The sequence below is a fragment of the Tiliqua scincoides genome, chromosome 9 (genome assembly GCF_035046505.1).
Source record: "Tiliqua scincoides isolate rTilSci1 chromosome 9, rTilSci1.hap2, whole genome shotgun sequence".
Lineage (NCBI taxonomy): Eukaryota > Metazoa > Chordata > Lepidosauria > Squamata > Scincidae > Tiliqua > Tiliqua scincoides.
The window spans coordinates 43,203,050-43,229,859 of NC_089829.1; the positions used below are offsets into that span (position 1 = coordinate 43,203,050).

Genomic DNA, 26,810 nt, shown 5'->3' on the forward strand with positions numbered 1-26,810 from the left:
TGCAGGAGAGTGTCTGTTTACACAACAAAGAGGCCCTTAATGCAAAAAAGAGGCAATCTGTCTCCAGGAACCTGTGCAGCCAGCTAGTGTCTGGCAGAGAATGTCTGTTTACACAACAAAGGCACTAGCTAGGGCTGAACGTTCGCTTAATGACCTAATCGCATAAGAATGGGGATCGGAGAACATATTACCATCATGAAGTGATGAGATATACCTATGGAAACAGGGCTTTGGAAACAATGCACTCCCTTTAAGAAATAGAGCAAGAATTTTAAAAAAAGAATCCTTTTTATTTCAAAGTCTGCTTCGTATATTGAAGCACATATTAAAGCAACAGTACAATGTTCATAAAATATAAGTGTGATGTAACATTTCTTACATGTCAGAATACTGATATTTGTATGCATACTAAAAATAAGAACTTTAAAATTGTACAAATAGATACATTTAAAAATGACATAGAAATTGGGCGCCTCCCACTGCAACAAGACAGAGATTTTTTTTTGATTTTTTTTTTAATTTTTTTTCTCTTAATATCTGGCACATATTAGGTTAAGATGAAAGTATAAGCAAAAAAATTTACAAGAGTCAGCAGAAACAAGTTGGATGCTCAAGAGACACTATAATTGTACATTGTCTTGTACATACATCATATGTGTTTTTAGCTGGCTGAATATTATATATTTCAAGTTTAAAAATGCACTACGCAGAGAGTGTCCATAGTTTAAGGCGAAATTACAGCTCAGAACTGTTCTCTTTTCTCGTTTGTGGAAGCTTCTTTGACATAAAAGACTCAGCTGTTCATAATACATAAAAAGATTGCCCTCGATTGTAGGATTTTTTTTTTATTTCCCTTCTCTTAAATATTTTTTTTTTGTATTTCACAAGTGGTTATTTTATGTTCCCTCTTCGAGTGAAGTCGAAAGCCAACTCGGATATTTTGCCTTTTGCATGAAAAGGTACTTCACAGTATTGACCACCCTTAGCTGTCCTTTTCTGAACAAAAGGACTCCATCCCCCCCACCACACCAAATCTAATGCTTCAGATGAACCTTTCCGCATTTAGTTCTATTTTATTTTAAAAAATACCTGCTTACATTTCCTCTGAATTTTTTTTTTTTTTCCAGAACATCAGACACAGTTCTTAAGGCCAAATTTGGAACGCTATTGTTAAGAGTCATCTTCAAAAATGTCTTTGGAGCCATATAAGTCTGCTAGTTTCTTAAAACGAGGTCCCCAATTTTGTAAATAGTCATAGTCCAAGTCGGAATCCGTCGTGGCTGACTCTAAGGAGCTAAGTGAACCGGCCACTGAGCCTCTCCCTTCGTAGCCGTAGATCTGGATAGAGTCGTATGGAGGAGCTGTCGGGTCGTTATCTGCTTCTTGTATTCTTGTGTTGATAAAGTCATCAACATCGACGCTGTTCGGAGCTGGCCGAAGCCCTGGTCTTGGCATGTACTGATACTCGGGCTTTATGTCTTTGCGAGGAATAAATCCATTGATACCATCAGGATTTTGCAAAGTAGCAATGTCAAAAGCTTCTGTGTCTTCCTCACCTCCACCTTCGTCGTCGTAAGTGATAATATTCTCTCGTACATCTTCCTCTTCAAACACAATCAGAGGCTCTTTCTTTTGCCGTTTCAGTGTAACAAACAACACGACAATCACTAATGAAATAAATGACAAACGTTATTTAGAAAACAAATACAGTTGCATAATGAAACATATCCCTTTTATGCCCTGGATAAATCTAGGAATAAAACATGTAGATATGTTTAAATTGGCATTAGGCAGAACCCATATTCCAGAATTAATCCAGGTTTCTGTGGACATCAGAAAATAATCTGGGCCCAAGGTTGGCACCAAAATTTAACACAAATGGGAAATCAAAGCAAATTTCAGGTGTTCTTCTCAAATACATCTAAGCATTGTTAAGAGAGCTTCTAGAAGGTGCATGATGTTTCTCAGAGGCCTTTTATATATCCTAACTGGGCATGAAACAGATCAGGTGCCTTGTTGGCATCCTTCAGTCTAAGAAGACTCTGGTATCGCACTCTGAATAGTGTTCTGGAACAGTGTCCTCTCCAGTGCGCGAAGCCTGGGTAAAGTAGGTATGGAGGATAGGCTGTTACCCATGCAGCAAATCCCCCCTCTCCACGTCGCTGAAATGGTTCAATGGAAAGGCAGAGGCCAATACGGTTGGTTCCAGCGGCATCGCAGGAGTTGCCAGAACGTGACTGTGTTCAGCCATGAACTGCCTCAGGGACTCCGGCTCCGGATTTTGCCTGGAGATTGACTCCTGAAGCCTTTTCCATGACTGGATGTAGCCACAAGGCAGTGGAGGTTTGGGATCAGAGTTTTCCTTCTCTCAGATGTGCTGCCTTCCCAGGCTGACGAGTCCCATCTACCCAGTGGCTGTTCAGTCGCCTCTTACGACAAGTACAGCCAGACTGAGGGCCTATTCTTATCCCCAGCCCTCAGGGGACAAAACTTGGCTCGGCTTGTCAGCTGCTTCAAGGTCTCGCCGTTCACAGTGCCGGTGGCCTCGAACTGGCGACCTTCAGCTGTTATCTTCAGGCAAATGGAGACTCTACCCTCTAAACCAGACCTCCTACCTTACCTCAGACCTCAGGTGCCTAGGTCCTGATAACTCACAGCCCAATCCTATGCATGTCTACTCAGAAGTAAATTCCATTAGAGTCAATGGGACTTACTCCCAGGAAAGTATGGATAGTATTGGGCTGTCAAATCTTGGAATGCCTTCCTCCTGACTTGTGTAATTTATGAAGACAAGGGGAGTGGAGAAACTCCCAGAAACAACAGAGACCGTGGACATGGAGACACATGTTCTTGGCATTGTTGTCTGAGTGGCAGCTGCATTCCTCTTTATTTCACAAGAGGATAGCTGCTCAAGGACAGAAGGCAGAACTCCCACACCTGTTGTGGCTGTAGCTCAGGGGTTTCCGAAGTGGCCTGTGGGATATCCCTAGTCATCCCTCCTACTTGTTTCCCCTGGTGTCACCATCTTAGATCTTGTGAAATCTCACAATGTCCAGGATAGTGGTGCCCAGATCCATAAGATTTGGGCACCGCCATCTTGGATCTCCCCAAATCTCCTGAGATTTCGGTGACGTCATCTTGGATCTTGTGAGACTTCACAAGTTCTAAAATGGCAGTGCTAGGAAGAAGAGGCTGTGGGGGTGTCATGACTTAGGTAAGTTTGGGAACTACTTATTTAGTTTAGTGTAACTGCTTATTTAGGTAGAAGGCAGAGAGATATCATGGAGACTGGCTGGTCTCCATGGCTGGTGGTTTTGCTTCTGGTGAGGAGCCAGTCATGGGGGTCTGAGCTAAAGAGGAAGACAAAGTGCAGAAGCTAATCCCCTCCTTTTGGAAATCAGAGGCACTGGAAGAACAGGGGCAGCAGGTCAACTGCTGAACACCAGTATGGGAGACCCCTACAACAGTAGAAGTGGCTAACCTATGTCTGAACTATATCATTACAGCTCAGCCCCATTTATTTAAATGGGGCAATGTCAGGAGCACTTTAAAAAAAATTGCTGTTTTGCTGGAATGTGCATTACATCCAGATGGGTTGGAGAGGGAAAGGAAATGGAAGGAGAGGGAACCTTGAGCAGGTGTTCTCAACCAGTAGTACGTGTGCCTCCGGTGGTACCCCAGGCAGTGTTGGCTGGTATGTGCAACACCCACCACCCAGTAGTGAGACTGCAATGGGAGCGTCCAATGGTGATAGGAAGCTTGAGCAGGTGGGCAGAGCTCTAATTCATGGTTTTTGAGTGCAAGAAAAAGCTCACCCGCCCACCCGCCACCCGCCCTGAACCTCTAACTGACCTTGGAAGCTCCTGTCATGGTCTTCAAATCCAGAAGTAAGTGATGATAACGCCATCACCAGTTACTTCCGGTGGTACCCTGAGGACAACGTGGGAAGTAGCACTGAGAAACGCTGATGGAGATAGTTATTCTTACCTAACAAAATCACAATGCAAGCAAGGATTGCGATCAGAGCTCCGGTGCTGAGTCCGGCGTTAAGGGTATAGGCTTCGGGGTTGCAGGAGAGCACGTCACCATTTCCATTGCAGCCACACACTCGAATGGTGAGCGTGTTGGTGCTGCTCTGTGGAGGTTTCCCACCATCGCTTATGATAATAGGCAAGAAGTACGAATCCTGCGTCTGTCGACTGAAGCTGGAGCGCTTTGCGTAAATGCCCGCCGTGTTATCTGTTTTAAGAAGAAGACAACCATCAGGATCTGCCTTCCTGCCCTCAGCCCTTTCCCCAAAGAAATTACAGATTGATACAAAATCAATACAAAGGTTCTTTCCCAGCGGTGCTGCTAGGGGGGTGCGGGTCACACCAGGTGACATGCACAGAGGGGTGACACCATTATAGGCCAAAATGTTTTAAGTCTTGCTATTTTTGAATAATACCATCATGTTATATATCATTTGATGTGTACTTTTACACAGAATGCAAAGAAACACACCATGTTGAAATACCTATGTTCTCTCAAATGTTATAGCTAAAAAACCACCAGGGGCAGGGCAATGGTGCAAAACCATGCCCACTGCCCAGGACATTGCCCCATCCGCTGCATGGGCGAAGGTCCATCATGGGTGTGACAAGCTGGACTCCCGCACTGGGTGATGTAAACCCTAGTGATGTTACTGTTCTTGCCTAAAGGTATGACAGCACTTCAATATTGTATGTTATGTACACACTCTCTTTCTCTTTGGTTACTCGAGGCTGCAATGTAGGGTTGAACAAACACTGATTGGTTGTATGCAGGGCTGAAAGGCCTCCAGGGTAATTTTTGTTTTGCATCAAAAATAGCACTTTGGAGGCGGGTACTTCTTAAGCTTTAATTTTGCCTTTATTAATGCTGTTTTCAACTGTTCGCTTCCCCCCCCCCTTTAGTGTTGCATTTGCACATTCTATCTTTGAAGTTCTATGTTTCATCTGCACATAACTGATCCCAACCAATCAAGGATCACGTACTAGCCGTGGCTGTATCCTGCTGCTGCATAGACAGATTTGCTGCACGCTAATTTCATTAAGGGCAAATGGAGTGAGGGCCTTGTTGTTTTTTTACAATGGTCCCATGGGAAATTTGAAGTCATCACTCTAAAAATCAAACAACTGATGAAAAATGTATGTGAAATATATTATCCTATTATGACTCACCCATAGCTGAAACATCTCCTTTGGTTGATTTTCACACTTTCCTTCTTAAAATAATGTGTTCTCATTTCCTACTCCTCTGTTTAATAACGTTCATCTTTGGGCTTACGACATAATTATGCTAGCATGAGGAAATATCAGCTCCCAAGGGTACGTAGAACATTGATTTATCAGATACAATTCACACTTCATGGGACGCTACGGACACACAAATTTTTCTTTTTTCTTTTTTTTAAAGCTGCTTATCATAGTAAATAGGTATATGTGAACATTTGTACAATAATATGTGAATATTATAATATATTTATTCAGGGATATTGAATGGGTATGTCCTAGGGAGTCATGATCACCTGCAACTTCTGAGTGCATGTCCACCAGTTATTTAGATATTCAAATAGAAATATGGTCCACTTGGCCGACCCTGGACATCACCCCTGGAGATAGCTCTAAACATATACCAGTGTTTGCCCACCTACTTAGAAAGTCTTTGTCAGTTATGTTTTCCTTTGTTTTACCCTGCAGATGCCCAATCTTGTCTGATCTTGGAAGCTAAGCAGGGTCAGGTCTGGTTAGTACTTGGATGGGAGATCACCTGGGAATACCGGGTGCTGTAGGCTTATAACATGATCTTGGAAGCTAAGCAGGGTCAGGCCTGGTTAGTACTTGGATGGGAGACCACCTGGGAATACCGGGTGCTGTAGGTTGATACCATAGTCTTTCGAGACTGAAGGTTGCCAACCATCATGTGAACTGGATTTAAACCTTTCTGCCTGCAAGTTGAACTATGAGACCACAACTATGAGATTGTGCCCTTCACTGGCACCTATGCCATGCCCCTCAAAATGGAATCATGGCTGCATTGCCCTCTAGCTGGCTGCTTAAAATATGCAAAAGCATTAAGTGTGCATTAATTGATTCAAAACACGACCAATCCCTAAAATAAAAACCACCATTTTAGCAGCTCAACTCCATTCATGCCTACTTAAAAGTAAATCTCACTGAAGTCATTAGGATTTACTCCCAGGTCAGTGTGTATAGGATTGCAGCCTTTGTCTATAGAAGTAACACATGGGTATATTTAAGCATTGATTTATGGCACTGATAAAAGTACCGCCTCTGATGATGATGGCAGACCAAGGGTGGAAAAATTTACAATAGTGTTTGGCTGGAGCCAATCTCTCTTAAAACAGTAAATAATGTCTGAGGAAATGATAGCACTTGGAATTAGCTTCCATGCTGAGCCAAATTTAGTTTTAGGGCTGGTTTCATTGGAATGATGCCCAGTGACATTATGTCTGAATATATGCCATTTCTTTCAAGTGCTTGAATAGTATGATCCCTGCCAAAGGCAATATGCCGACAATATAAAGAGGAGAAACAATCTATTTATTTTTGACAGCTAAGTTGAGGCATTTAAATCCATTTAGCACTATCATACAAGTCATTATGGCAATTTTGCAAAAGCAGAGCATTACGAGAAGGACTCCACTGTTAAAATTGAGGGTGTTGTTTTCTACACTGTCATGCAATTTGTAGGCCCTCTATTATGGCGATTTAGTCCACGTTAACCAAACAGCATCAGCTTTTGCTTCCAGTGTCAGGAAGAAATACTGGGCTGCCTAGTCAATTTCAGCTGTTGCTGAAGGTTCTGGGCGCTCTGGCTGCAATTGTATCCACACTTACCTGGAAGTAAGCCCCACTGAATATAATGGGGCTTGCCTTGAGTAGACATGCTTGGAATTGGGCCTTCCACGCTTAGGATTGGGCCCCTCCAGTCCTCAAGTAAAGAATCACACTGACAGAACAATCTACTCCACATACATGTCTACTCAAAAGTAAAGCCCATCTTGTTCAATTGGGCTTACTCCCAAGAAGGTGTAGATAGAATTGTAGCCTGCCTTCTTACACATTTGCGGACAGAGAGAAACTGAAACCCTCACTTTCACAATGCACTCCTAAGCAGAGTGCAATCCTAAGTAGCAATCCTAAGTAGATATAAATTACATACTACAAAAACCAAACAAGCCCACATGATCAGGATACTGGATTATGCTTCTGGGTAGAGACAGATTACAGCAGAGTGATATATTTTGCAGAACGTTCCCAAATTCAATCCCAAGTAGGCAACCCCTCATATCTGCAAATTCGGGTATCTGTGGGGGTTCTGGAATGGAACCCCCATGGATACGGGGACATGGCTGTATATGACATGTATATCATGCATAGGGCCCAATCCTACTCAGCGTATGCTGGCTAGCACACACTGTTGCAAACATGCTGTAAGGCATGCTTGCGGGTCCTAGCACCGTGCTTTACTGCTACTAGGCTAGCGCTGGCTGGCTAGTGCTGGTGGAGCACTGAAGCTCTGCCGCTTGGCGGTCGCATGAACCACTGAGCAGAGGAGTGGTTGAACCATGTCGGAGTGCGGTGGATGCCGCGGTGCCAAGCAGTTCAGGATTGGGCTGTAAACCAGTAGACGAAGTGCCATCCCATTCTGTCCTCTTCCAATCAACAAAATATGGAAAATGATACTGACTCATTGGTCATGCTGGTAGCAATGGAAGCAATCACCAGTATCTTCAACCTTTTTTAGTGTTCCTGCTACAGAGAATTCAGAGCACTCTGTGGGCTTTTGAAGCTCTTCTTCCTCACTTTCCATAATCCCATGTGACCTGCTCCCTCTCAAGGTTAAAAGGAATGCCTAAACTATGCTACAACTGTAGATTTGAGCTGTCCTTTCACCTCCTTGGGATGGTCACAATACAGTGGCATTTGAGATCTCTCGCTCCGCTAGGTTTTCCAATCCCATGTTCGTGCAACAGGATCAAGTCACAATCCCACAGAAAGATATTCTTGCTCTGTTTTTCTCATCTCCAAGCCAAAGATGAAACTGTAATCCACGCAGACAGCTATTATTCCGAAGTCGATAACCACATCCAGGCTGGATTACAAGGAATGACTGCCAGTCACAGCAGCCTTCAGTTGCAGCCCCTTGATGATCCAATCTTAATGTACTCTTGGAGAAGAGAGAAATATCCATTCCTAATAACTTCAGACTCCACTAGCTTTTCATTTGAAGAGCGCCATCAGCCAGCTGCTACTTCCCGATCAAACCCTCCTGCACTGATTGGGCTGCACGTCATTTAGATGTTTATAGTGTATTATATCCACAAATGTTCATTTCTTCCTCTTTGATGTTCCTCTGGACATCTTGGGAAATGAATTTGGTTTTCATGTTGTGCTTTTCGTTGAAATATCTTTTGCTTCCTTCTGAAGAAGCAGGCAAAATAAAACTCTTATATGGATTTGGTAGACCAGAAGGGAAATTTTAATTCAACAGAGCAGTCCGAATATCCTTCTTATTGTACTTATAAAAAAAATATATCGGAACGAGAACTTTCGATTTATGGAGATGAAAGTCTCAACAGCGTATTCACACGTTGTTTAGCATGTTTCCATCTAAGGTCCAGTTCACTTGTTTTCCCTGCTCGCCTCTAATGAGTGATCACCTTTATTCCTATGTTTCTCACTCTGGATGGAAGGAAAACCAGTGATCTTGTTGGATCCAATTATATATGCAGAGACTCAAATTTCTAGTTGTAAACAAGGCATGGTGGAACAGAAGATTCATAAAGGTAAATAAACACACTCTTTAATGTCTTCACAAAATTAGTATCATCATGTATCTGCAAGAGGGATCTGAAGGCCTTAGGAGTGGACCTCAACAGGTGGGAAACCCTGGCCTCTGAGCGGCCCGCTTGGAGGCAGGCTGTGCAGCATGGCCTTTCCCAGTTTGAAGAGACACTTGGCCAACAGTCTGAGGCTAAGAGGCAAAGAAGGAAGGCCCATAGCCAGGGGGACAGACCAGGGACAGACTGCACTTGCTCCCAGTGTGGAAGGGATTGTCACTCCCGAATCAGCCTTTTCAGCCACACTAGACGCTGTTCCAGAACCACCATTCAGAGCTCGATACCAGAGTCTTTCGAGACGGAAGGTTGCCAACAACCATGTACTTGAGCTTCAGCTGTTCCCTGCAATCATCCAGTGATAGCAACACAGTCCATTGGCATCCTTGAAAGGTTTTGTGTGAATTCCTTAAAGTTAGTTTTAGAAATGAGCTATGTCAGAATGCCAGATGCAAGGCAGGGCACCAGGATACAGGTCTCCTGTTATCTGGTGTGCTCCCTGGGGCATTTGGTGGGCCGCTGTGAGATACAGGAAGCTGGACTAGATGGGCCTATGGCCTGATCCAACAGGGTTGTTCTTATGTTCTAGTTCAGTGATTTTCAATCATTTTTGTCACATGGCACACTGACAAGGTACTAAAATTGTCAAGCACACCATCAGTTTTTGGACAATTGACAAGGCACACTTTTCTGTTGGTGGGGGGCTCATATCCCCCAATGGTCCTATTAATAAATGACCCTCCACCAAACTCCCACAGCACACCTGGGGACCATTTGTGGCACACCAGTATGGCATGGCAGAGTGGTTGAAAATGGCTGTTCTAGTTAATGGAATGCTGCTACTGAATAAAAATTGTTGCCCTGACAGTAGTTCATCTTTCTTGCCAATTTGTTGTCTCATTGTAAGGATTCCTAGCCATACTAAAAAGCTTATTGAAGAAAATTAAGAAGAGTCCCTCTGGATCAGGACAAAGGCCCATCGAGTCCAGCTACCTGTATCTCACTGTGGCCCACCAGATGACTCAGGGCCCAATCCTAATTCAGCACATGACCCATTGGAACTGCTGCACCAGGATTGGAAAATTGGATAGGATTGGGCCCTCAGGGAGCACACAAGATAACAAGATTCCTACATCCTGGTGCCCTCTCTTGCATCAGGCATTCTGAGGTGACCTACATCTAAAATTCTAACTGGTTGAATTCACAAATTTTGACTTGAGAACACCAGAACATCCCATAAATCTCTTTTTGGCAATAAGGTATGGGATTATTTAATGACCGCTTATACTGATGCCAAACAATATTTGATCTCATTCTTCCTCCCACTCACCAAATTGTTCTTCTCTGACTTGGGCAGCCATTTTCAACCAGTGTGCCATGGCACATTGGTGTGCCGTGAGTGGTCCGCAGGTGTGCCACAGGAATTTGGGGGAAAGTCATTTATTAGTAGGGCCAATGGGGGACGTAAACCCCCCACTGGCAACATGGTGTGCCTTGTTAATTGTCAAAAACCTGATGGTGTGCCTTGACAATTTAGTGCCTTATCAGTGTGCCATGAGAGTAAAAAGACTGAAAATCAACGGACTAGGGAATAGAAGTGACGGTTTTGGAGAGTCAGTTTTGTTCATGTATTCTGATTTGATGTACCACATTCCTGAGAGCCACAGGGTGCCTTAGTTGCATGGCACAGGTGTAAATATGTTATATACATGTACTTAGGTTTAATTGCAATTGCAAAGGCACGAGGAGGAGTGACAAAGTCATGGTAAGGATTAATTTTGAGAGGGCAATCACCTTGGGGCAATCATCTGGGGGAGAGATCTAGGTATATGGGGCAGCAAGGAAGAAAGAGCAGAGTCATTTGAAGGAGCAGGTGACCTCTTGATGGTTGACAGTGGTGGAACTGAAGGAACGAAAGTCGTGGGCAGAAGTGTAATGAATATATCAGAGAGGTAAGAGGAGTGCAAGGCAATGGAGGGCTTTGAAGCCAAATACAGTCTTCAAGAGGACAAGAACCTTAAAACTAGGAACTGGCAGAAATCTAGTGCAGGAATTTAAGGAAGGGCATGATGTTATAGGAGCACAACCATGGAACATGGTGCTACCTGTCTACCTGTCCACATCCAGTGCTTCTGGGCATGCACTGTGGCATAACTCAGAGCATGTGACTTCTCAGGCAAGCATGCTGGCCACTGAAGGCGAAAGGAGAGCCAAGATAAAGCCATTCACATCTCCATGAATAATTCATTTCAAGCGGCTTTGAGATAGTGAGCCTGCTTTGCCACAGATCTTCCTACAATATTGAATTCCCCTGTCATTGCAGGGTGAGAATTGATGCTGAATGCATACTGAGAGCATGAGCAAGGAGACTGTCATCTACGAGCTTGATGGAGAACGGGTAAACCCCTAGAAAGGAATGTAGTGTTCTATTACAGCATGAAACTAGCCACTATCTCTTGTTTTCAATAAAAAATAGATCAAATTCGGGTGTGTGTGTGTGTGTGTGTGTGTGTGTGTGTACAACCTGGCAACATCACTGACTATTAATGGGCTGTACAACGTGACTTTTCCCTCTCTCTTTTTTGGACTACTGCAATTTGTAATTACTTTTAGGAGATTGATAGAAACTCTATTAAATGATCATTATAGGACTGTATTCACTTTAGAAGTTCTGAAACGGTCCTGAAGATTGGGATTTTCATTAACCGGTTTCTGCAGTTAATAAAGCTGTTTTTCTTTTAAACTAGCAAATTTCCTAAGAGAGTGGAGGCATGATTACTCTGATTTACAAATGGGGGGGGGGGACCCTTTAAGTCATTTGACTTGCAAATCAAAGACACTCTGTCACAGGGCAAAAAAAAAGGTTACTTGCTAGATAAATCCTTGCTTTCCACTTTGACTCTCCTGCTTAACCTTTTATAAACACACACCCAGCAAAAAGAATTAAATTATCTGTGCAGTGAGTGTTTTCCCCTTTCCTGTCTATTACATGAATATATTAAGAAATGTAGCAAGTGACTGGAGAGACAGGAAAAGAAAAAAAAATGGGAACAGACTTCATGTTATTTCGAAATAAATTCAATATTCTTAAAATGGGTGAGGAAGAAGAAAAAAAAATATACCAAGGTAATGTCTATTAGAGCAATTTAATTTAATAGATGATGGAGTATTTATATTACTTTTTTACCCCAATTCCATGATTTCTCAAAGAAATTTAAAAAAAAAGGTGTCTGTAGACCCCTCAGAGATAAATGGCTGCCCCCAAGATTTGTTCAGAACAGACTGTATGCTGTGGCTGAGACATTCCTACATTACCTAAATGATGCTATTACCATATGGTTCCATTCTGGTATCATGTCTGGTGTCATGTGAGGTGGCATCCAAAAGTTCCCTTCCTCTGGATGAAGGATGGAAGGGAATCTCCTTCATGCAGAGGAAGAGAGCCTTTGGGTCAACTCCTGAAATTGAAGGGGATGCAGTTTATGTGGGGCCTGCATTGTGACAGTACTGTATCTCCCTGGGGACTAGCAGATGAAGGCATGACGACATATGATGCATGGGGTGCAACAGGGTTAGGTACTGTCCCCCATGTTATTAAACCTCTGCAAAGAAACTGATGGGAGAGGTCATCTGGGAATCTGAAGTTGTGTGCCATCAGTATGCTCCTGATACTTAGCTCTTTTTCTCGGTTCCACCACACACCAGCATGGCTGTCATGGTGTTGGCACACTTCCTGGAGGTGGTTGGGATCTGGATGAGGGCTAACAAACTGAAACTAAATTCAGACAAGACAGAGGTCCTCCTGGTTCAGAAACCTATGATATAGACACTGGACTACTGCCCTGCTCTGAATGTTCTTTTCTAAGACATGAGGTTAAAAAAGAGGACATGTCCTGGGAAAAGAGGGTCATGTCGTGAGAATGGATGATGGCCGAATCCCAAAGGATCTCCTCAGTGGAGAACTCATGCAAGGAAAGCGCCCTACAGGTAGACCACAGCTGCGATACAAGGACATCTGCAAGAGGGATCTGAAGGCCTTAGGAGTGGACCTCAACAAGTGGGAAACCCTGGCCTCTGAGCAGCCCGCTTGGAGGCAGGCTGTGCAGCATGGCCTTTCCCAGTTTGAAGAGACACTTGGCCAACAGTCTGAGGCTAAGAGGCAAAGAAGGAAGGCCCACAGCCAGGGAGACAGACCAGGGACAGACTGCACTTGCTCCCAGTGTGGAAGGGATTGTCACTCCCGGATTGGCCTTTTCAGTCACACTAGACGCTGTTCCAGAACCACCATTCAGAGCGCGATACCAGAGTCTTTTGAGACTGAAGGTTGCCGACAACAACAACCCCTGAAAGAGCAGGTCTGCAGCTTGGGAAATTGCTAATGCAATGTGAACCACTTTGGGCGCTCTTCAGGGAGAACAGCGGTATATAAACCGAGTAAATAAAAATAAATAAAATTCTATCCACTGCCCCACCACCATTTCACAGAGTGGCACGTTCCCCAAAGAGCTTCTTTGCTTCCCATTGGATAGTGCTACTGTTTATCTTACAATTGCTATGTGACTGTAAGGCCTGCCATTTATATAACACTTTTAATGCAGGAAAGGGAGTGGAAGCAAACATGTTGAGTGGGAATGAGATTTCAATACTTGACCTTTCCCTTTAATTCACATTCTATTTAAATTCATATCAGGGGTTGTAGGCGATGACAGTCAGTGGCATTGCTAGGGGCTGTAGGCTACACTGGGTGACATGCACAAAGGGGGGTGACACCACTACTTGCCAAATTTTTTAAAATCTTGGTATTTTCAAATAATACCATCATGTTATACATCAATCAAAGCATATTTTTTATGCAGAATGAAACAAACTGTGTTGAAATATCTCTATTCTATCAAAAAGTATAGCCCAAAAACCAGTGGGGTGGAGCGATGGTTCATCACCACGCCTATCACTTGGGGCACTGCCCCACCCACCATATGGGAGGATGAGAGGTCCATCATAGGGGTGACACACTGGCCTCCCACACCAGGTAAAGAAAACCCTAGTGATGCCACTGATGACAATAATGATCCTTGAAGTGAATGGGATTTAAGTCGATTTGTTCGACCAACTGGCCTTGTTAATTTAAGCAGCGCAGAGAGTGATGGCTTACTTTCTTGGTATACTTTCTCAGCATGGTTAACGTCAGACCTAGTTTGGCCCCGAGATGCAGTAGCAGAGGCCAAGAATATCTTGCTTCCTTTTCATCTCTTTAATAGGGCTTAGAGAGTTTGACAGGCTGGACGCTGAATCCCTGAATGTGTGCTGGCCCCTAGCGAGGCTTAATGAAGACGAATTGTGTGCATTAAGCTTTGCCCACCAGTGCTTGCAACGCCCATGTGTTTGTCATCTACTGTTTAGATTGCACAAACTTAGTTGGCATCCTTCAGTCTCGGAAGACTATGGTATCGTGCTCTGAATAGTGGTTGCGGTACAGTGTCCTCTCCAGTGCGCAAAGCCTGGGTAGATATGGAGGATAGACTGTTTCCCATGCAGCAAATCCCCCCCCCCACATCGCTGAAATGGTCCAATGGAAAGGCAGAGGCCAATACGGTTGGTTCCAGTGGCATCTCAGGAGTTGCCACAACATGACTGTGTTCAGCCATGAACTGCCTCAGGGACTCTGGCTCCGGATTTTGCCTCGAGGTGGACTCCTGAAGCCTTTTCCATAACTGGATGTAGCCACAAGGCAGTGGAGGTTTGGGATCAGAGTTTTCCTTCTCTCAGATGAGCTGCCTTCCCAGTGACGAGTCCCATCTACCCGGTGGCTGTTTAGTCGCCTCTTACGACAAGTACAGCCAAACTGAGGGCCTATTCTTATCCCCAGCCCCCAGGGGAATGCACAAACTTATCAGGATGAATAGGGTGAAGACGCTCTAAAGGAATTGGTCTGGTCACCTGTTGCATTTTCTGCATCTTTGCAGAGCTTTCAGCCCCCAGCCAGCCAGCCAGCCCCAGCTAAACAAAAGCACTGCTGCAGGACGTGATAATCACAGTAATTAATTTTGCTTCCATCTGGTTACAGTGAATCTCGGTACAAACCTCGGTTGTCTCGGAGAGTAAAATTAGGCTTCTGCATCATTTCAGGAGGCAGTCCAAAGATAAATCTTGGGCCATTGGCCGCATCATCCTTGTCCTCTGCAGCAATCGTGAGAAGGAGCTGTAAAAAGAAGGCACTTGTAAGCATTTGAATGCAAGCATATCTGCAAGCCTTCAAAGGCCAGGACTTGCAGTCGGTGGCGTAGCTAGAGGGGTGCAAAGCACTAAGTTTGGCAGGGAGCATCACCGCGGTGTTCAAGTGGCCCCTCCCCTTTGGAGCCATTCCGAGTGGGGGGAGCAAAATGGAGGCAAATGTTCACAGGAATATATCAGCAGCATTATAGGAGACACCTCTGTGCTGTCAAACTCTAAACAGCAATATTACCTAACGGATGGCCATCTGAATGAAAATGGACACCACGTTGAATGCTAATATTTTTAATGTTCTCTGCTTGGACGGCCACATATTTATGCACGACTTTGTGAATTCATGTATATGGTCGATGCCACATGGAAAGCTTTCTTCCCATCATCACACTGACATTGCCACACAGGCAGAGCTTGGAACAGGAATTTCATGGGTAATGGAGTAGCTAATGATAATGTAGCCTGGTGCTGAGCTCAAAATGATGCCCTGGAATTGACGTCACGCCTGGGCTTTTAAAAAATGAAAATGGGGGAAAATTCACGTTCTCAGCAGCTCGCCACCCACTTGATCTACTGCCTCCCCCCAGGCTCCCCCTTATTGGTTCCCTGCTGTATCATAACAACAACTACTTGGCTCTCAGAATAATCGGTCTCATTGGTCAGTTTTGAGTTAAGAAAATCCAGTTTTTGTTACATAATGCAGTTGTGTTTTATTTTCTGGTTATTTGGCTATAGCTTTTGGGAAAAAAATAGAGATATTTTGAGGCAGTTTGTTTCATTGCATTCTGCATTAAATTCTGCAGCAAGTGGTGTATAACATGATGGCATTATTCAAAATACCAATGTTTTCACAATTTTGGTCACCAGAGTTGCCCCCCAAAGTTTGTTGCCTGGTGCAATTGCTACCTTCTGCACTCCCTTAGCTATGCCACTGTTCACGGGGCACACTGTAAGTAGCCATGATGGACCTCCATGGCAGGACCACCTCATGCCTGGAAGCAGATGAGCTCTTTCCATGGTTGTTGGCAACCTTCAGTCTCGAAAGACTATGGTATCGCGCTCTGAAAGGTGGTTCTGGAACAGCGTCTAGTGTGGCTGGAAAGGCCAATTTTTGAGTGATAATCCCTTCCACAATGGGAGCAAGTGCAGTCTGTCCCTGGTCTGTCTCCCTGGCTATGGGCCTTCCTTCTTTGCCTCTTTGCCTCAGACTGTTGGCCAAGTGTCTCTTCAAACTGGGAAAGGCCATGCTGCACAGCCTGCCTCCAAGCGGGCCGCTCAGAGGCCAGGGTTTCCCACTTGTTGAGGTCCACTCCTAAGGCCTTCAGATCCCTCTTGCAGATGTCCTTGTATCGCAGCTGTGGTCTACCTGTAGGGCGCTTTCCTTGCACGAGTTCTCCATAGAGGAGATCCTTTGGATCCATGGTGATCAAATACAATAGACAACAGAGTGCCTATACCTTTAACCATTGTATAGAAGAGGGAATTCTGGCAGGTGCAGATTTTTTAACCCTTCCATGTTGAGCTGCACCTGCCAAAATTCTTTCTTCTATACAATGGTTTAAGGTACTGGCATTCTGTCCTCCATTGTATTTGGTCATCCTGTCTCTTATCTGCAGAGGGCCCAATCAACAGCATCAACAGGTGTAAGGATGCCAAAGGATTGCATTCAAACATGTAAAAAAAAACACATGAATAATGGGTATTTCTAAAGAAAGTTCGTTATGACTTCGTTTCAATGAAATCAGTGGGACTTGAGTTGTTAGACTGAACTTGTCTCATTGATTTCATTGGTGCTTAGACATGACACCTCTAGATTCTCCAGTATTTTGATATCTCATTGGGAGTTTATAATCACACTGTTTCCAAAGCAGTCATGCAGTGTTAAAATGTTATATGCACTATGACCTCGGTCTTGACAAATTGCAAAACACTTGAGCCAACTGTTACATCCCAAAGTAAAGGCAATGCCCAGTATTCTTGGCAACTTTTTGTAAATAAATTTTACATTATTCCTATCCCTCTCTCCCACCAGAAATCAGATGGCACAAGGGTACTTGTGTCCTGGACATTTGTGCCCCAGTCACTGTTATTGGTGTCCCTGGAAATTGCTGTGCAGTGGTTGTTTTTATGTTTTGTTTTTTGGTTGATCCTGGTTATTTGCATCCCACTATAAATGGGCAACAAACTATAGGGTAGTCCTCATTACATATGTGTTATCCACATTATCCACAGATACAGAAATCTATGGATATTGGAATCAGTAGATTTTTGGGGGGGCCCAAAATCAAATGTCCATGATGCAAAAGAACTGGATGCGAATGTCTAGGGATGCCAATGACCAGGACTCATATGGTGGGGGCACAGTTCTCTGGGATAAAACGGTGCTGTCACTAAATCAGACACATATGGCAAACTTTACCTTGTTGGCCTGTTGTTTTTCACAAACAGTTGCTTCGTACGACGCTGCAAATTTAGGAGCATTGTCATTTACATCCAGGACCCTGATTGCTACTGGTACCTTGGCTTCCTGATGTCGATTATCTATAACAGAAAAGGACAGGCTGTGTAAAGGTTGGGACATGGATGGAGAAGTGACCCAGGCATTGATCATTTAGAAAACATCAGTGAAAGGCAGAGTCTTTGGAGGCATATCTGAGCAGCAGCGGACCTGCCATTATCTGAAAGGGGCAAGTGCCCTGGGGGCAGAACCTGGCATGTCTCTAGGACCACGTGGAAACCTTACTGAGGCTCCCGATGTGGTCAGAAACTGTGCTTCTAGTTTGTTGGAAGCACAGTTTAAGACCAGAGGGAAGATTCATACAGCTTCCCCGGTTGGTTCTGGAGCTGTGTGAGGGTCTGTTTTACTCCAGGTGAGTGGGGGGGGGGGGGGAGAGAGATTTGTGCATGGGGTGGTGGCAGCTTGTGGAGGGAAGGCACCATCGCAGACCTTTGCCCCAGGCATGGGGACGTCCACCACTGTATCTGATAGACTTGGAGGAAAAAGATTTCCAAAAGCACAAATAAATATCCTGGATTCCTAACGCTGGGGCAAGGAACTCATCATGTATAAATAAAGCAAATATTGGCTCAGAGCCCATAAGTTTGAATTGCATCCCATGTGTTGCCTTTCAGAGTACCAAATTTTTTTACCAGACATCTTCAACAGGTGGGTTGAAACTAGATGTGGGTCATGATACAATCTCAGATGGGTCGCATCGGTTTTTTGGGGGGAGTGTTCAGGCCTACCATTCATACATTCAGTTAGGGTTAGGGGTCTTAAGTGAGTTCAACCCCATCAGGGACTATTGCTGTGGAGGAATTGCTTTGGCTCAGCCTCCCCCCCCCCCAACCTTTTGGTCTTCCACTCAGCAAGAGGTGTGATCCAGAGATTGAGCTGTCACTCTGCCTAATGCAGCTAAGCTGAATCTGCTCAGGTTGTGTCTCTGGATGGGAGACCAGAAGCTGCTGACAAGCTGCTGTGAGAGGGCGGGGGAGTGTGGGGGAGTCACTTGGCAAGGATGGATAACAGCTAGAGAACCTGCCTGGGATTGATATATAGCTTGTGGAAGCACATAGGGTGCTTTCTTTGCTTTTCAAAACTGAGCATACAAGGTTGCCACTCCACTCTCTGCTTTTTCTGCCATTAGGTCTGGAAGGAAATAAGGAGCAGAACAGCAATCTCAGTGCACCACTGAATAGCTGGGAGAAGAAGAGTAAGAGGAACCATGGCAGGACAGCTGCTTACTCACCTTCCCCTCTTACCCCATAGGTAAGGGGTTGGAGGTTTGAGATGGGTCCCAGCTTTTGCCAACCCGAAGACGACTCTCTTACACAATACGGAGACTGCAAAGTTTCTAAAATAATTCTTTTTAAAAGCCCTGTCATTTTCAGCTATATACTTACGGACTTCTGATGCCACTACTGAGATATTATGCCAAGCCATTTCTTCCCGATCCAAGCTCTTTGTGGTGGTAATTGAACCATCTTCTGCATTGATACTGAAATATCGGTCAAGGTCAGTGTGACGATCAATTATGTATCTAAAAAGGGATGCAAATGAAGTAATTAGAGGAGAGTCATTCCACGGCCTCCGTTCATTTACAGTCGCCCAAACAACGTGTTGCATATTACTTTAGAAATAGGGTTGTTTTTTTTTGCGGCAGCATGGTTAGCAAGATGGAAATATTAATTAGACAAAATCACTTCCTAATGGAAGTAGATTTCCATTTTGTCCTAATGCCTCCATACGCACTTACGAGCACCACTGTTCCATACGTGCTTTTTGCATTAAGACACATTTCTTAAGTCCACTGATAATGGCATCTTCTGTTGAGTGTTCTCTCAACCCCCCATAATGTTTAACAATAATCAGCAAAAAAAGTCTTGTAGTCAAAGACATTATATTTATCTTGTAGCATCTTAAATACTAGCAAATTTATTTCAGTATAAGTTTCATGGACTAGAGCAGGGGTGTTAAACATAAGGCCCGGGGGCTGGATACGGTCCGCTGAAGCTTTTTATTCGGCCCTCAGGCTCTCAGCCGCTGAGCAGCGCTGAAAGGACAGCCCACATGAAAATTGGGCACTCCCATATCTTGAAATATGATCATGATTTGCATACTTTCTCTTCTGCCATTTGTAGCTAATGAGTTCCTACATGAGAAAAAGTGCTTATTTTTTGTTATCACCTGTTAATGACACCACTTCCTGCCTAATGATATCACTTCTGATCCTCGGCAAGCATCACGAATGCTATTCGGACTGTGTATGAAATGGATTTGACACCCCTGGACTAGATTTCACTTGCATCTGCTGATGAGCTGTAGTCCACTGGCCTTCAACTTGTTAAAAACTGGGACCCACTTCAAGCTCCAACCAGAAACATGGGACTAGTGGCATCACTAGGGAGGTGTAGGGGTGCGGGCCACACCAGGTGACGTGCACGGGGGGGGGGGGTGTGACACTACTGGCCAAAATTTTTTAAATCTTGGTAGTTTTGAATAATATAATCATGTTATATATCATCGGATGAGTAATTTCATGCATAATGCAATGAAACAAGCCACATTGAAATATCTCTATTCTATCAAAAGTTATAGCCAAAAAGCCAGCAGGGGTGGGAACGATACATCACCATGCCCACTGTCCAGGGTGTTGCCCTGCCCACTTCACGGGAGGAGGTCCATCATAGGGGTGGCACTCTGGCCTCCCGCACCGGTTAACACAAACCCTAGTGACACCACTGCATGGTGACGCCACCATCAAGGGTTAGAGAGGCAGGCCAATGCACAACCAAGGTGCTATGGTTTCTCCTTCCCTGCTTTTTCCTCTTTTTATCCACTCAGCATTGTTCTGTCCCTTCCTTCCTTCTTGGAAGGAGGTGAAGAGAAGACAATGGTATGGCGACAATGTTCCATTTTGTAAGGTATAGGGGAATTGAAGGGAGATAATAAAAAGAGCCAGGTTGGTGTAGTGGTTTGGGTGGTGGACTTAGACCTGGACGATCCAGGTTCAAATCCCCCCTTAGCCACGAAGCTTCCTGGGTGACCTTGGGCCAGTCACTTTCTCTCAGCCTCACCTACCTCACAGGGTTGTTGTGAGGACAAGAAGGACGGGAGCAGTTGTGTACACCGCCCTGAGCTCTTTGGAGGAAGGGCGGTATAAAAAATGTGGGGGAAAAAAAATTTATCTGCAGTAACTGTTACCCTGCACATGCCCGATCTCGACTGATCTTGGAAGCTAAGCAGGGTCAGGCCTGGTTAGTACTTGGATGGGAGACCGCCTGGGAATACCGGGTGCTGTAGGCTTATACCATAGTCTTTCGAGACTGAAGGTTGCCAACCAATTTATCTGCAGAGCAGAGAAAGAACCATGGTCTTGGGGAGCTGAATTGAGGGACCCATTAAAGACTGGGGTGTTTGACTAAAGCAATCCCACCAAAGCCATAGTTTCTGACAAGACCGATGTCATCTAGGAGCCCTTGCACTGAATACTGTATATGAATTGCAGGCTTCAGCCTCTCAACAAAATGCTGGCCATGTAAGGTCAGGTGGTGACCTACTTCTGGTTCTTTGACCTATCTGCTAAATACCTCCACTCTCATCTGCAAAAGCTTATGCTGACATAAAAGTTTTTAAGGTCCTGCAGCACAGACATCCCTCCCATATCTGCAGGGGTTCCATTACCCTGCTCCCACTAATATGAAAACCATGGATATGGGGGAACCCTAAAGTACAATACTCCACACCCCCACACCATTACTTCCATTTTTCTTTACTAGCAGTGGAAGGACACATTTTCTTGCTTAAAAGAGAAACCGCTTTCTGCTTCCTGTTAACATTCACTTAGCCCCCTCCCTCGAGCATGCAGGTAAGCAAGAAACTGTCCCCTTGTTAAGCAAGACACTGTGAGTTACCACTGCCAATAAAGAAAAAAAAAGGTAATGGGTCCAGGGGGCCCAGAGAGAACCGTGGATAAGTGATCCCCACATATGGGGGACACCTGTACTCTCTGATGTTTTATGGTGCAGCAAACTATCATGGCTAGTGATATCCTTGAACTGTGTGTTTCCTTGTCCTCTACTCCACATCACTGTCACTGTAGGAGAAGGAAATGAACAGTGTGATAACATCACATCATGGGGCAAGTGTTATTTCTGTTGACAGGACGAGTGAGAACTTGGTGGGGTGTTTGTGTGATATTTTCAGTAGCAGCCCTGGGCATCCTATGAGGGTCATTCCATCCTTAAATATCTTATGTGAAAAAGAATTATATTTAGATATATCATTTCCCTTTAGAAAGACAGATATTTTATCATACTTATTTATTGCTTCTATAACATGATCAATGCATATGGCATTTTACATAGAATGCAAAGACAGTTCTCTGCCCCAAGAGGCTTGTAGTCTAGATACTGATGTAAGACTATTTGTAACAGACAGAGGGAAGGGGAAATGGAGGCAGGAATAAAATCTGTGAGTGCTTTAGTCACACATACTTAAACTTAGTGACAGTCAGGAGTGGGGACGAGTGTCAGCTCAATCTGCAAAACAATATGCTTGACAGTTTGGCAGCTTATTGAGAAAATTGCTACTTCATTAACTGCACATCTCAGAGCACATACAATCAATGTGCAAGTCACAGGAAGGAATGGGGTCTGAGAGGTGTTGAAATCCTGTGGCTCACAGCCCAGTCCTGTTCAGAAGGGATTATAACAGTGGAACAGAGTAGTGCCAGCAGCCCAATCCTACATAGACACCTTAGGATTGTCAGGTGTCCTGATAACTACATATGCCAGAGCTCTTCGCATATGGAACATTGATGAACATTATCCCAGTTGTGTAATCTGGAGTGCTACAGAGTCTGAATTTCAGAAAACAGCTTGGGAAAGAATGATCTATATTCTGGTGTGTGTGTGTGTGTGTGTGTTTGGGGGGGGGATAGCATGATTTGCCCAGCCCAATTTCAAAGAGAGCCGAGCTGCATTGCACTTCATTAAACATGACCTGACCAATGTGTGAGTGAAGATGGTAGTTCTTTTTCCTTGTTTGTTTGAAAAGAGAAAAGGGGTGGCTGAAAGAACAAATAAATAGTTAGGAGAACCACAAACACCACTGTGTTTTCAATCTTGATGTGTGTCTTTCAGTCCAAAGCTTTTCAACAGGGACTCTGTCCAGAACTTTCTGAAACTCCAACTACGTATATACATGATGCAGGGACATGCGGTGGGTGGGGAGGCAGTTGAGGCAGGTGAGGCAGAACCTCTCCACTGGAGTCCTTTGAGAAGCACCGCTGCCACCATATGAGGCGCCCAGGCACCCCAAACCCATGCACAAAGCACGTGGGTTGTGGGTGCCTGGGCGCCTCACATGGTGGCAGTGGTGCTTCTCAAAGGACTCCGGTGGGGAGGCTCTGCCTCACCTGCCTCCCCACCCACCGCATGTCCCTGACATGATGTCCAGTAGAGCATCCCTATTTACGCCTGATGACGCATTCCAGGTCTTGAAAAAGGTTGGCAAGGCAAGCGTTCCTTTTGCAGAATGAATGCTAATTCTTAGTTTCTAGAAGTTAACAATTCTAGTCTTAACAATTCTAGTCCCGCAAACCAGGATGGTGTAGTGGTTTGTGAGCTGTTTGTGAACTCTCTCTCAGCCTCACCTACCTCACAAAATTGTTGTGAGGAAAAAGGAGGGGAGGAATTCTGCACACTCCCCTGAGCTCCTTGGAGGAAGAGAGACATAAAAATGTGACAAACAGTCTCAAAACTGTCCCAGATCCAGAGATGTGTAATTCACTTGTCAGAGAAAATTCTTTGCTTTATCACTTGAACCCATCTTCCAGTTTGGGGAACTTAGATGAATGACACCAACCTTATAGGGCTGTTCTTCGCATCCGGGTCTTGGGCATGTACTCTCCCAACCGCAGCACCTGGGCCCGCATTCTCTTCCACGTCAAGAACATACGTTGCTGGTACAAATATGGGTGGTTCATCAGCATCCTCCACACTAATCTTCACAGTCACCGTGTCCTTGAACGGTCCATTGCTGATGAACTTTGGGTCAATGTGAATATTCGCTGCTTCCACCTTCAGACTGTAGGCTCTCTTCTTTTCAAAATCGACATGCTGAAAGGAAGAGGAACATGGCACATCATCTCCAAGACAGATCGGCTTTGTTCAAATGCCCCCCTTCCCCAGCCTCATGGTTATGGAATCAGGCCCATTTCACACCAGTGTGAGGGCAGTAGCCGAGATGCGCATGATCTGTGACGGAGTGGCCAAACTGTGGCTCATGATCCACATGTGGCTCTATGATAGATTGTTTCCGCACTGTCCAATGAACACTCGAGACAACAGATATGGGAGAAAGGGCCACTTTATTTCACATTAACAAGAGGAGAGGAGGCTGAGACCTGCAGCATCCGAGGCAGCGAAAGCCCCTGTGGTGCGGGTCGGGACCTCTAGGCAGTACCAGAAACCTCTGCCCCCAGGCGGGCATGCACCTGACTCCAAGTCATGCCCCGCTGCTGGGCGGCGCATCTCATCCATGTCTGTTCCCTTAAGGGGAAGGCAGCCAGACCGCGGACTGTGCCACCTCGAGCCGCTGAGCCTCTGAGGTGTGCCCCGCGGTCCCGGCCAGGGCTCCGTCTACGTCCTCGTGCCGCTGAGTCCCTGAAGACCGAAATAGGGTTCTGCCCTGCCTATGCCGCCTGAAGGCGCATGCCCAGAGTCCCATTCACACCTCCTAACCCGCACCACCTACCCTCTTAAAGTGACCAATGGCAGCTGAAAACAGGGGGGGTGCAACCCCCTGGCCCGTGACAGTCTGGGGTAGGCGAAAAAACTGCCTGCCCATCGGCCAATCTTGGCAGGCAGCAAAAAATTCCTACCCGGCCCCAAACAGCGACCTGTTAGACTCAGACTGCCTCTAGGGCAGGCGGGCGGGTATTCCCACGGTGCCCACGTCCAAAGGAGGAAGAGGGGCTGGGTCCCGTGCCCTTTAAAAGGCCTGCCGTAGCTGCCAGACCCAGCCCCCTTCCACTCCCCATTGGGGAGGGACTCTCGTGTCCCAGGCCAGGCCAAACAAACTCCGATCACCCTTTTAATTAGGCGATCGGGATAATGTGCAACTCTTGGAAATATGTTGGTTGAGCTCCTTCTTGCATCTAGTTGGCAACCTTCAGTCTCGAAAGACTATGGTATCGCGCTCTGAAAGGTGGTTCTGGAACAGCGTCTAGTGTGGCTGAAAAGGCCAATTCGGGAGTGTCAATCCCTTCCACACTGGGAGCAAGTGCAGTCTGTCCCTGGCCTGTCTCCCTGGCTATGGGCCTTCCTTCTTTGCCTCTTAGCCTCAGACTGTTGGCCAAGTGTCTCTTCAAACTGGGAAAGGCCATGCTGCACAGCCTGCCTCCAAGCGGGCCGCTCAGAGGCCAGGGTTTCCCACTTGTTGAGGTCCACTCCTAAGGCCTTCAGATCCCTCTTGCAAATGTCCTTGTATCGCACTTCTTGCATCACAATTAATATAAAAGGTAATTTTTTTAAAAAATGTCAAGTTTATATTTATTGACCAGGTATAATCTGAGAGCAGTGGCGTAGCTAGAGGGGGTGCTAAGATAGCAATTGCACTAGGCTGCAGCCTGCTTAGGGGCAACAGTCTAGCTGGCTGCCCATGCAATTGCACCCCCCCCGCCCCAGCAATCATCACTCACACCTCTTGCAAAAAGTGCAGGAAAAAAAACGGCACTCTTTGCATGAAGGGCAGTTGGGATTGCAGTCTGATCACTGGCTCAACCTTGTTCCGGGGGCTTGGGAGGGCATCTGAGGGGCTTGGGAGCAAGCAGGAGGGGGCTTGGGTAGGGAAGGCAGTGGAGCTAGGGGAGTGAGTAGCCATTAATTCCAATCCCCACTCGAACCTCTTGGGGGGCAAGCAGGAGGGGAACTGCAGTGAGGGGAGGAGGCAGATTTTTTTTTATTTTTCAATGTTAAAAGAAGTGATGTTACTTCCAGGTATGATGTAGGGGAAGCATCATTTTTTAACTCAGCCCTGGGCTCCAGGGTGGCTAGCTACGTCACTGACTGAGAGTCAATTGGGCTAAGATGCTTAATGTTCATGGTGAGTAAATATATTTAAGAATTTAACAACCCCTGCTAATTGGGTAAGAGGCACTTTTTCAAGTGGGCGCTCCTCTTTTATTTAGCAGGGGGAGAGTAATTGGCCCACCTCACCCCAGCAGTGTCTGTTCTAGTGGCTGTCTGCTGGTATTCATTTGCATCATTTTAGATTGTGAGCCCTTTTGGGACAGGGAGCCATTTAGTTATTTGATTTTTCTCTGTAAACCGCTTTGTGAACTTTTAGTTGAAAAGCGGTATATAAATAGTGTTAATAATAATAATTAATAATTTAAATGTTTCAAAAATATTGCAGCTGCTAAACATCTCTCTTGTGGCTCTCAAACACCTGAAGTTTATTGTACGTGGCTCTTATGTTAAGCAAGCTTGGCAACCCCAATCTATGATCATGCATACATTCAAGGTATGGAGTGGGTCTGGAGGGAGGAAAGATTACCTGATCCAGTCCCTTATAATATGCATTAAGTATGATGCTAAGATAAAGAAAGATGATCATTAAGACTATCTTACGATCATTAAGAAATATGAAGTTGTTCACATATGCAAAAAAAAGTGACACTTATAATACTACTAATAATAAATACAACATTTTACTTAAATGTCATGCTCCGGGGGGGGGGGGAGCTTAAAATAATGCAGAAAACACATTAGTACAGAAAAACACCCTAAAACAAAAAGCAGTATTTAGGACAAAATTATGGGGTAGACTAACAAAGCAAAGCAACTTGGAGACCCAGCTCTTCAACTTCTCCTGGAATCGTGACAAGGAGAGGGGCAACTGCCCAGTATGTATGAAGCAGAAAATTCTGCATTATGGAGGCTTTCATTGAGCCTTCCCTTTCAAACATTGGAGTCTCCCTTCTCGATCTTAATTGACAGGTAGATTCGCTGGAGGAAGGTGGCTGTTCAGGTCATGTGCTGAGCTTTAAGGAACAGAGGGGTGAGGATGCCCATTCTTTCAACAAGAAAGATGCCAAGTGATTAGTACTTGTAGGCAAATACTAGAATCTTTTACTGTATTCCTTTTTTATAGACAGTATAGGAGAACAGATTTAGGGTGGCAGCGGTGGTCAGA

The 26,810-nt window shown here is 45.1% G+C and overlaps 1 protein-coding gene and 1 pseudogene across 1 annotated transcript in view; one reads left to right on the plus strand and one right to left on the minus strand.

Annotated features, from left to right (window-relative positions):
* Positions 1–363: 363 nt before the first annotated feature.
* Positions 364–26,810, minus strand: part of CDH11 (cadherin 11) — a 50,473-nt gene continuing 24,026 nt past the window's right edge. The window contains exons 6-11 of the mRNA XM_066637673.1: positions 23,478–23,731; positions 19,013–19,149; positions 17,529–17,650; positions 14,966–15,083; positions 3,988–4,239; positions 364–1,667 (exon numbers count right to left, since the gene is read on the minus strand). Coding sequence (XP_066493770.1) covers positions 1,171–1,667; positions 3,988–4,239; positions 14,966–15,083; positions 17,529–17,650; positions 19,013–19,149; positions 23,478–23,731 — 1,380 coding nt within the window. The 3' untranslated portion in view covers positions 364–1,170. The remainder of the gene's footprint in view (positions 1,668–3,987; positions 4,240–14,965; positions 15,084–17,528; positions 17,651–19,012; positions 19,150–23,477; positions 23,732–26,810) is intronic.
* Positions 20,796–20,915, plus strand: LOC136660718 (5S ribosomal RNA; annotated as a pseudogene).